This window comes from Sebastes umbrosus, chromosome 12, assembly GCF_015220745.1.
Source record: "Sebastes umbrosus isolate fSebUmb1 chromosome 12, fSebUmb1.pri, whole genome shotgun sequence".
NCBI lineage: Eukaryota > Metazoa > Chordata > Actinopteri > Perciformes > Sebastidae > Sebastes > Sebastes umbrosus.
In genome coordinates this window covers 15,117,283-15,128,904 of record NC_051280.1, presented here as the reverse complement: position 1 = coordinate 15,128,904, position 11,622 = coordinate 15,117,283, and the positions used below count along the sequence as shown (strand labels likewise).

Below are 11,622 nucleotides of genomic sequence, written 5' to 3'. Positions count from 1 at the left end.
TCAAGATCAGCATCTCCACTCCTGTTTTTAGCGTCATAGTCAGTGTGTGATACATGAAGCCAGGGTTTTTAGGAATACTGAGTCTCATTCATTTCAAATTCGTCTAAAAATAGTAACACTTAAAGTTAGATATAATATTATGTGTAGCATGTGTAATTGTATAATGTAACTCCTCCTCAGGTTATTACATCAGTACTGAGTGAGGACATGACCTCAGTGTCCTCACAGCTACAGTAAGACCTTCATAAAAATATATGATACTCTAAAAAAACACACAGAAACAAGATCCTGGATTTGGCCACACTCGCTTCTAATATTATTTCCATAAAACCAGATATTTTGTAGCCACCTGTATTATTAGACAAATGTAAACACACAGGGTTAGCTGGGTTCAGAGTATGTCTGTAGCTGTAAGGTTTCTTTATATAGCCTATCTGCAGTCTACACACACACAGCATATACATTACAGGAAGACGGGTTCCCTTGTGGCATGACGGATGCTTGTGGTGGTGTTGAGTGTGAGCCAGCAGACTCATATTTTGACTGCTGCGTTGTTACGACACCACAAGGTGAAATGAGGCCTTTGTATCAGTGGTACCGTGCATATCCTGACTCCAATTTCTCACTTGAATTAAGGTCATTGAACGCATCAAAGATACAGAGATTAAAATATGCGTTGGATGACTTCTTTTGTGTTACTTTCACCATTATCTCTGAACCATCCACATGATGGCAGTCATTGTATGTTGGGGTAACATCAGCATTATGATCAAAAAAGGATGAAGAAGTTTATTAAAAAGGCTGGTTTGACTCCTGATTCATTATAAAAGGTTTCAAACCATACTGCATTTTGAAGGTTATCCCCCTTTTTGGTGGTTTTATTAGTCTTTATTAGAGCGTGTTGAGGTTTAAGATCTTTTGTGAGACTTTAGTTTCACAGCTGTGGTTGATACTTGCTTGTTTCCTGAGATATGGTTTGTGTTTTTTGACATTACTTATAAGTATTGTATACTTTTATGACATTAAGTTTTAAGGTTTCATTTAACATTTATCAGAGGTGTGGACTTGAGTCACATGACTCGGACTTGAGTCCAATTGTATGACTTTGAGCTCGACCTGACAAAATAAAAAAAGACTTTCAACTCGACATGGACTTTAACAACAATGACTCGTGACTTCACTTGGACTTGAGCCCTTTCACTTTAAAATACTCGTCACCTTCATGTTATTTAAAAAGTGTGCCACAAATCACTTAATTTCATGAATTAACATTAATGCTATTCATTCACAGCAAGTCAACACTTAATTCCCCAGATCTTTTTTATGATTAAGTTCAGTTGCACTTGTTTAAACAAATAAATACAAATTTTAAAAAGCATTCATGATTTTTGTAAATGTAATATATTATTACTCTGTTGTTAAAATGGCATTACATTATGTTTAGGACCTAAGACCTGACTCTGGACTTGAGTACAAAGACTTGAGATTTACTTGTAACTTGCAAAACAATGACTTGGTCCCACCTCTGATATTTATTCTTCCTTTCATTGGATCCATTTTCGGGTGTACCAAATTTGGTCGTCCTTTTACCTATTAAATGATTTATTGATTACATTTAGTGCCTAGACAGGCGCCTCAGGTACATTTATATAATAATATCTATTAGTTTGTGTGTTAATGTTACTGTTGTGGCAGCGTGTTTTTCACGTTGTTGTCTGACTTGTCTCTTTTGTTGCCTGTCATTGTGCCTGGGGCAAATCAAACTAGTTTCCACTTTAATAAATGTTCTCAGTTTAAGCTCGACATGGAACAATTTGTCTGTTGACAGAAATTTTATCAGCAACTATTTTGATAATTGATTGAATGTTTATGTTATTTTTCCAGTAAAAATGACCAATCATTAGTTCTATTTTTGTAGTATTGTGAGGATTTGCTGCCTTTCTTTGTCTTTTGTGAACTAAATATATTTGGGCTTTGGACTGTTGGTCAGACAAAACAAGCTATGAGAAGATGTCACATTGGGCTTGAGGAAATTGTTACATTATCTAAGTTTTTTACATTTATAGACCAAACAATTAATCAATTAGTTAAGGAAATAATTCGGAGATTAACTGATGATGAAAATAATCATTAGTTGCAGCCCTAAACTGAATACATTGAAGATGATTGTAGTGTGCACTGTATTTTGATTTATTTTAGGTAGTCTTTGGTCAGTGTAGAGATAAAATGAAGATGAGACTGGAGGGATGACATTCACCGGGTTCAGCATCTTGAGCCTTTAATTTGGCTTTATCTACAGCTTTATTCATCCAGTTATATTTTGATTATAACCCCAGCAGCTCTTATTAGTGTCTTTACTCCATGGACCACTCCCTGATACCCTAGATGTAATACTTTGTATTTCCCACATGGTGGTGCTAATGCATAAGGAAATGTGATACCTGGACTTTAGAAAGCTTTGAGAAACCACACGACCATTTGAAAAGTTTATTTCTACCATACACAAACTGTACAACACAGCGCATATCTGTTTATTATGAAATAGTAAAAGTAATAGGAAGTTTCAATTTACAAACTACTCCAACTGAAAAAAAAGCATTACATTTTAATGTAAAAGAAAAGAAAATACAATACAATTTCATATCATACTAATATCGTTCCACAAAAAAGCATTTCACATTACAAAACATCAAATACTAACAGGGAAAAAATAAATATTATTCACAAAACTTCCTGAGCAAACAATGTGTGGTATAGGAATTAAATATAATAAATTATTAAATTATAAATAAAGGATTGTTAGGTTTAAAGAATTTGATTCAAATTTGTTAAAAGATTCTTTAAAACATATCGAGTATTTGGATAAAATAGGGCTCATTTTTTCTGTAATTTGGCTCTTTTGCTGTTACATTTTTTTCTCTTTGAAATGTCTCAGGCTACATGTCTTTGACTTCTTTTTGCAGAAATGAAAAATGTATTGCTCAAATGAATTACTGTGTAATTTTTCTTGTAGGACTAACTTCATGTAAAATTGAGACATGTACTGTATAGTACAGTGTTGTGACTACAGTGTCCCGTTTCCCTCTTTTTGTTGAAGTCAAGGGCAGAATGGTGAACTTAAAATACAAAATAATTGAAAATACAAAAGTGCAATCGATGCAAACAAACAACTGATTAGCCAACAACTACTATTTGTCTATGTTTTCATTTCTTTTCTTTTTTCTTGTTGTTGCATTTAATGATTGAAACCGAAATGCGAGTTGTAGTGGTAGACAGCTACTATTCAAATCTGCCCCAAGCATTACGAGAATATTCAAACTGTAAGACTGGTTGAAATGTTAAGGCTTGTAAGCAGTTTAAGATAAAACAGGAATCTGATGTTGTTGTTTTTTTTTTGTTTTTTTTAATTCCTTCCTTTTTTCTCCTCTCCATGCTCGTAAAAGTTAAAATAAACGCCAGACTTTCAATCTCAGTCGTGATATTTCAAAACCTGACTCTGAGATTACAGCTACTGAGACAACGGCATTGAAACAGTCATCAGGAACGTCTCCTCCTATGAAAATAATTGTACTGTATAATAAATTAGACACCATCCACGTAATACTGTCCTACCACAAAACATAGTACTCGTATACTTTTATGGATTCATATACATTTAGGCACATACTATATGCACACTCCGACGTGTGTGCACAGAAGGCAGTTTAATATCTATATTTTAAAAAAAGACATCTTGACAAAGTGGATTTTTGATTTTTGTTGCGCTCTTCTTGCTATGCGAAGCAGAATCTGACATTCAGTTCACCGAATGATGTTGTGTTTTTGCTCAGTGTCACTTCCTGGTTGCATTCAGCTGTTATTGGTTAAGAAGGAAAAAGGTACAGTACTGTTGCATTGCATTTTTTTGATCTCAGTGTTCACTTTGTCTTACCATACATTCAGTTTCCAATAAAGAAAGCAAAAGCAATGCTTTAAAAATATTAATGCTTAGTCGTTTTGGTAGGTTTTTACTTTGAAGGGAGATCCAACTTAGGGTTTTCATAATAATAATAATAATAATATAAGTTTTTCAACACTAGATGGCGAAAGTATGCCATGAAATTGGAATGTGCTTCTATGTAAATTTACAATGTGCAGAAAGTCAAACGTATTTCTCAAATATTAAGCATTTACAATTCAAGAAATAAATAAAAATCGAGGAAATAAATACACTGATGAACAAATATAATAATAAATAGCGATAATATAAGAATGACATGAACACATACAGATTAAAATCAAGCAAACCATACAAAATAATTAAGTGCAAGAGAGGGGTAAAAATCTCACCAGGATAAACATATCAAGTGAATGCAGAAACAGTAAAAGCATTACAAATCTGGCTGGTAATTTTCTCAGTGCAGTGTATTTACCGGGAAACGCCAAACACATTTCCAAAAGCCTCGTCTTATACATGCAGCCAAGCCAGCACTCTTCAGTAAAATAGAGCTATCTAGTGCCATTATCCCAAGTCAAAGAAACCTCTTGGTAGCTCTACAGCTTAAACGTGGATGCCCTTAATAGCCTGTTTGATATTATCCAAGAGGGCCTTGCACTCTGGAGAGTATTCATGCTCCGAGTTGTTGTACATATCAGTTAATGTGTTCACATAGGCTTCAAAATTATGCTCACTGATGGGTCCCTGCAACAAAAACATGGTTGACTATTAGTGAAAACAGCACAGCAGAAAAATGACAATTGATAGAAAATGAGATTTCTTCCAGGTTAGACATAATGAGTAGTGGAGTCTGTGGTCGAAGGCTTACTGTACCATTTGAGGCAGCTGAATGTCTGTTAGACTGTTAATGAGCGCTTGGCTAAGGCGAGCGAGCTCCTTCAGAAGGCTGTCGTTGTGCTGTTCGATCATCTTGTTCTCCTCTTCAATTGTCCTCAGGTTACATTCCATAGACGAGATCTGCTTTCGAGTACAAAAGCAAAAAAATAAGAAATTCGTTCTCAAGATCTCAAACCTTTTTGTGGCTTTTAAAATTAACTTGTCAGAGTAGATATTTACCTGGGTTTGGAGTTGCATCATATCTGCTTCTATTTTCATGTTGGATTCATTCAGTTCCTCAATTTCATGATCCAAATGTTGAATATCTTCTTTGTTTTCAACACCTGAATGGAGCATATCATCTAATTTATCATGTTCAAACTGGAAATATTGGTATTTTATATGCCAAGATACTAGAGCTGCAACGATTAATCGATTAGTTGTCAACTATTAAATTAATCGGCAACTATTTTGATAATCGATTGAGTCATTTAAAAAAAAAAAAAAGGAAAAATTCTCTGATTCCAGCTTGTTAAATGTGAATATTTTCTGGTTTCTTTACTCTGTAAACTGAATATCGACATTTGTAGGGCGTCATCTTGGGCTTTGGGAAACACTGATCGACATCTTTCAGCATTTTCTGATATTTTATAGACCAAACAACTAATCGGTTAATCGAGAAAATTAATCGACAATGAAAATAATCATTAGTTGCAGCCCTACACAGAACTTTCTCTTCATTATCCTTATAATTGTTACCAGATTACATAGTTCTTTCCAGGAAACTTGCTGTGATTTAATTTTTTTTTTTTAGGAATTTACAGTTTATTATTACCATTTCATATCATGGAGGCCTAAATGTTGTTTCAAAGCCCTCACCTCACCAACGGGAACTAAAAAAAAATAGTTCTCTATTTATTTACTTTGTTGACCTAAAAGTTGTCAAATTTAGTCTAAAAATAGTCAAAGTAGTAGAAAATAACCACAGTAGTCAACTTGTTTCACCATTTTCTGACATTTTTATACCAAACAACTAATCGATTAATCCAGAGAATAATCTACATATTAATCAACAATGAAAATAATCGTTAGTTGCAGCCCTACTTTGAATACTTAAATACTTTCATACCATACAGCATGTGAGAGTCGCTTACCACTGCTGGTTTTCAGTTTGATGGTCATCATCTCTTCTTCTGAGGGCTTTTTCTTGATACTCTGTGCGTTCAGTGGGCAACCCGACAAGCTAGTCCAGCAGGTCATAACACAATTTTAAGGTGAATATCACAAATCTTTAACATCTATTGTGAGTGAGAGTTAAGAATGCAACATGTCGACCAGCAGCGTTGTTTAGAGATAAAATGGAGGACAGGCGACCTCACCTTCTGTGAGTGGCAAACACATTATTGGCGTGTCCAAGGCCGTTGCAGCCAGGCAGGGGACAATGGGGCAGTTCCTGTTTATTGGCCTTCCAGGCAAAGGGCAGCCCGTTGATGGACGACTCCTTCTGTCTTTTGGCAGCGAGTGGACAACTGCCTGCGCTGCGATGGGATGTGTATTTTCCCGATATATGGCCCTGTCCGTCACATCCCATTACTGGACACCTACCAGAGAAACACACACACAGAAGAGTCGTACATGTTGTAAACACCGTGCTGACTCACACAGGGGGAAAATGTAACTAACATTTCTACGCTACAGAGAAAAACATTTTAACTGCTCATAAAATAACAACCACATCATTAAAAACAAATTCAATAACTAGACCGGAAGATTTGTTAACCATTAAGTTGATTAATCCAGCCAAATGCTGATTAAAAATGAAGTCGCCAAAACTAAATATAATCGCATTAACTGTAAGTTACTAATCCACTAAAACTTTAGAACGAACGCCGTGTTTCGGTGCGTACGTTTGCTGATATTTGTGCTTGAAAAACATGAGCACAAGTCACGCTGAATATCATTAAGAGTTGGTGCATTTTCAGGCCCTGTTTCCTGCAGGTCAGTAATGGAGTGACATGAATTACAGATAATTGTTGTGTATCCCCTCATGCGAAAGAATGTAATTTGGAGGTGGCTGACCCTTTCCCTTATTGATAAAGGTGAAAGGTCACCTGAGATGATACAAATGGCACACATGCTGTAGAGTGCTGCTGCTGCTGCTGCTGCTAAAAAGCCTGTTTCAGCATTTTGTTACTCGACAGCAGCACTTAGAGGACAAAACAACAGCAGTCCCATTACTTACATCTACTACAGGTAGGTAGCTTGATGCAAGGCATCAGGACAATGGAGGCATGCCATATGGCCCACTATTTACAATAATCTAGGGACATTTGCTACCCTCCCCCCCTTTCTCTCCCTTTCTCTCTTAATGTGTATGAGATCTATTCCAGTCTAATTCCTAAGCTCATGCCCTTGCATTAGTAATTAAAAAGAAAAAATCTGTGTCCAGATGTATAAGTAAACAAGGGCTCATATATCTGACTTTGGATTTAAACTGCAAATCAATTACATTATTTTTTTTCCAATAACACTTTCACAGACAATGATTAAGCTGCAAATGAGTGCAATGCCATCAGAACGGACATTTTCTTAATATACTATAATTATAAAGAAAGCACTCAGTGAAGAGTAATAAGCCAGATATTCCATTCAGAAAATAGGAAAAATACAAAAGCCTGACAAAAAATCCCACAAAAACACGCTGCTAATCCTTAGAAATAATTCACTAATGTTGCGACAAGAGAAGTATTATTTTCTTTGTTTAACTTAATGGCCTCCAGGTATAATGCCCCGGGCACAAAAGCATGACGCATTTTCACAATGTTTTTTTGAAACAAAAAAAAAAAAAAAAACGACAGCATGGGATGAGGACAAAAAAAAAATCTCTTACTTAAGCTCTTGCTCATCTTTGTCATCCTTGTTTGGTGTGAGCTTCAAACCTCCCTTTCTGGCACGTGGACATCCTGACAAGCTAAAAATGATTGGCGACAGTATGGGTTAACATGAAGGAAATCTATTTTTATTTAAAGAGTAAAAATAAAATAGTTACAGGCAGCTATTGAGTTTGAATTGCACAAATCTATAAATCTACACGAATAAAGGTTTAATCACTGAAAGAAGTTGGCAGCCAGAAATATCAATAAAAACAAGAATTCAAAAAGTGCAGCATGTTTGCAGCATAAAGTGAGACTTTCACCATCTGTTTGAATGTCATGCATCTGACAAAATGTATTTCATGCTCGATTGCGATGATTTTTCTCTGCTACCTTCTGTGCGAAGCATAGTTCCCAGTCACGTGTCCGGATCCATCACAACCAGGTGTTGGGCACCTGCAGGTTGAGAGACACAGAGACCAGGTGCTTTTTACAGCAAAAGACTGCAAGCAGGGCGCTGGATTCATGCTAATATGCAGAAAGGCAGTGCAAATACCAAACAACTTCATGTGGAGTAACATAGAAATCATGCATAATGTGTATTAGTAGAAAAGAAAAAGGAAAGCATTGACCCAAGCTGAGACAAAAAAACAAGCTGCCTAGTTTAAAATCCTTTAGCAACAATAAACAGTTTTCAAAACGCGTACTTTAGTTCCTGAGAGTTGGCTGCCATCAGTGATTTGAGTGTTTTGTCAGCCAGGGGACATCCAGACACACTAGAGAGGATAAAGAGCTAACAGTCACTTTAATGCACTCTTTGATCACAGCTGAATTAAATAATCTTAATACAATGTCTCAAAGCATATTTATACAAAATCATCTGAAAACACAATTCCACCTCCTCTGCACGAGAAAGCTTTTTCATGTCACCAAAAAAAAATGACATTTTAAAAATCTACAAGCTCTGATTCAACTGTATCAACATAATTAAACAATCAGCACTGTCCCCCCCCCCTTGTCTATATATCTGGTGCTAATGAGAATGCGATTATTTACGGTACCTCCGATGTGATGCATAATTCCCCGTCACATGGCCGCTGCCGTCACAGCCTGGGGTCGGACAGCTGCGGGAGAACACAAAGCGTTTAATACACAGATTACTCCGGTTCCCACAGCTTCAACTGAATCTTTCTTTTTTACACTGATAACCTTTTTTTTTAATGGGAATTAAATAGAGGAGTTAGTACAGCGGGAAGTTTAGTAGAAGAATTATTAATATAGTGCTCAACATTCAGTGAAATAATGTCTCTGAATGTCGCTGTGCTGCGGAAACTATAGAGGATCCTACTTTTTTAGGCCCAGCAGAGCATGCACTCTACAACTACAAGAGTTGTAAGCTTGTACGGGATGTACAGGGAGAAAAACTCACTTTCACATAGTTACATTTCTGCTCCACATGAACCTGCAGACATACCAGTGTTACAGTCATGTGTAACACAGCGAGTTTCAGTGACTCACTTATATCAAAACTGTCCTAAACAATGGTATGGTTTGTCATTAATACTGACCATCTGTCAGCTAAAAGAGAAGCTCACATTATTCTACACAATCGACTGAATGAAGATGTTTCATTCTTTAACGCACCTCAAAAGCTCTTTCTTTGCATCTCGTAACAGCATTTTGGCTTTGGGGCTCAGCATGCTGCCGTCTCCTTGATAGTGTTCCTCCAAGACGTGGTCGTAATCCTCCTGGTAAGACAGAAAAAGTAAAAAAAACGTGGTCTGAAATATCAAACCTGACCTGATCGGCAATGACCTAAAAGTGAATAATTAATGAAAAGCACTGTATAATACTCTTACAAAACACAAGCCCTGGGGGTTAGAGTGCGATTATGCTTAAGGATACTTATACTCCTAGTAAACCATACATCCATTTAAAGTCATACTTAATCCACATAGTATTTATGAGGTATAGCCATGATGACGTACGTATGAACTTTTCTACAGACAAGATTGTACAGTCACCAGATGTTGTCTGTGATTTTTAAAAGCAGGTCATATTCACTCCTTATAACAACTACAAAATGAGAAGCACAAATGAAGTAAAGAAAAGAGCCCAGATTAAGAATCATTCAGGTACTTGAATGATATGTGGAGAACAGATTAGAGAGCAGTCCTCAGTGTAAAAATATGTTTAGATTTAAAGATCTGACTGGATGCTGCTTTGTCTTAGAAAGTGTCACAAAATGTCAAATTTGGGGATTTTAGCAATCTGGGGGGATTTTATATTCTACACCTACAAAATGTTTTAAATGTTTTAAGTATTTTTTAGACAAAACTTGAATATTTTAATGAGTTTTTAGTCTACAATTGACAATTTTTAGTACTTTTGGACTAAAGTTGACTGCTTTTGATACACATTTTTAGACCAAATTTTACTACTTTAATGATTTCTTTAGACTACATTTGACAACTTTAAGTATTTTTGGACTAAAGTTGATTACTTTGACTATTTTCTAGACTAAATTTAACTACTTTGGTTACATATTTCAGACAGAACTTGAATACTTTGACAATCTTTTAGACTACATTTGACAACTTTGAAACAGCATTTAGACTTTCATCTTATGAAATGAAATGGTTTAACTTTTTATTTATTTTATTTAACCTTTATTTAACTGCAGGCAAGTCAATTAAGAACAAATTCTTATTTACAATGGTGGCCTGGCAAAAGGCAACGCCTCATGAGGGAAGAGGGTAGGGGTTGAAAAGAAATATCAAAAGTTAAAAAGACAGCACTGGCATACACGACAAGAATTACATATGATAACAATCATTACATAAAAGAGACAACAGAACAAGTGGCATACACAAGTAATAAACAGTAAATTACTAAAAAAACAACTATCTATTGTGTAATGTGTAATGTACTGTGTAGGGATAATAAAGAGAGGGTTTTGAGAAAGTTATTTTAATTAGTTGTGTTGCATTTATTCTAGAGGAAACATGCAGAAAATATATTTGCACGAATAAACTAAATAAATATAAAATGATTTTTAGAGAAATTTAGAGAGGGGGGGAAGTTGGGTGACTTGACCTCATGACCTCAGTATTTATAAACTCCTGCTTACCGGGAAAACTATGAACCTTATTCTCCATCTTAGTCGTTTGTTACTGCACCGCTCAATCTCATCATTTCATTTGCACTTTGTATAACTGAAATTTCTTTGTTTTGGTGACATGATGTAACTCTCATCCTTTTTCCATTTCATGCACTTAATGCGTATCGTATCTGTGATTGTGTGTGTGTTTTTTTTTTTACCTCTGCGTCCTGTAAAACGTGTGCTTTGCTGAAGTTGACGGGGATGGGGCCGTCCCAGCTGTCTCTGTCACACAGCGGCTGGTAGAAGGCGGGGCTGATGAGCACGCTCCCGCCTTTGGCCACAGCGGACTCAGACGGGGAGAGCGGGTCGTCCAAAGGTGTTCTTGTCGGGGCATTTACGTTTTCCTTGCTCTTCTTCATACTCAAGTCCAGGGTGCCATTTTCATCCACCTCTATGAGCATGTCCTAAAGGCAAAGATGATTAATCCTCAACATTTAATCAATTAATACAACATGTTGTAGAAGGGTACCGTAAATAAAGCATGCCTCAGTGTGTGCTGACATATGAAAACAAATGAATCAGGGGATAAAAATAGAACCTTTTTTCTAATTACACTAAAATATAAATAAAACAGTACGACGTCTTAATAATGTGACAGCAGCGATATGGTAAACTTGAACCCAACAACATTTCTCACATGAAACGCAGAGCAAACAACCATATTTAAATAATACATACAGTGGTTATCTCACACCAGACAAAGTACCAAACTAAGCCAGCGTTAATTCTGCTGAACACAAAAAAATAATCACTGGTGTGTAGTTTTTCAGTGA

At 36.0% G+C, this 11,622-nt stretch overlaps 1 protein-coding gene across 4 annotated transcripts in view; it reads right to left on the bottom strand.

Annotated features, from left to right (window-relative positions):
- Positions 1–2,473: 2,473 nt before the first annotated feature.
- st18 (ST18 C2H2C-type zinc finger transcription factor) overlaps positions 2,474–11,622 on the bottom strand; it is a 46,946-nt gene continuing 37,797 nt past the window's right edge. For 2 of the 4 annotated variants that reach the window (XM_037788594.1, XM_037788597.1), the window contains 11 exons: positions 11,008–11,253; positions 9,331–9,434; positions 8,748–8,810; positions 8,394–8,462; positions 8,080–8,142; positions 7,704–7,784; positions 6,193–6,414; positions 5,968–6,056; positions 5,054–5,157; positions 4,811–4,957; positions 2,474–4,681 (listed from right to left, as the gene is read on the bottom strand). In XM_037788594.1, coding sequence (XP_037644522.1) covers positions 4,541–4,681; positions 4,811–4,957; positions 5,054–5,157; positions 5,968–6,056; positions 6,193–6,414; positions 7,704–7,784; positions 8,080–8,142; positions 8,394–8,462; positions 8,748–8,810; positions 9,331–9,434; positions 11,008–11,253 — 1,329 coding nt within the window. In that variant the 3' untranslated portion in view covers positions 2,474–4,540. The remainder of the gene's footprint in view (positions 4,682–4,810; positions 4,958–5,053; positions 5,158–5,967; positions 6,057–6,192; positions 6,415–7,703; positions 7,785–8,079; positions 8,143–8,393; positions 8,463–8,747; positions 8,811–9,330; positions 9,435–11,007; positions 11,254–11,622) is intronic. The other 2 variants (XM_037788595.1, XM_037788596.1) reach the window with 2 other exon arrangements.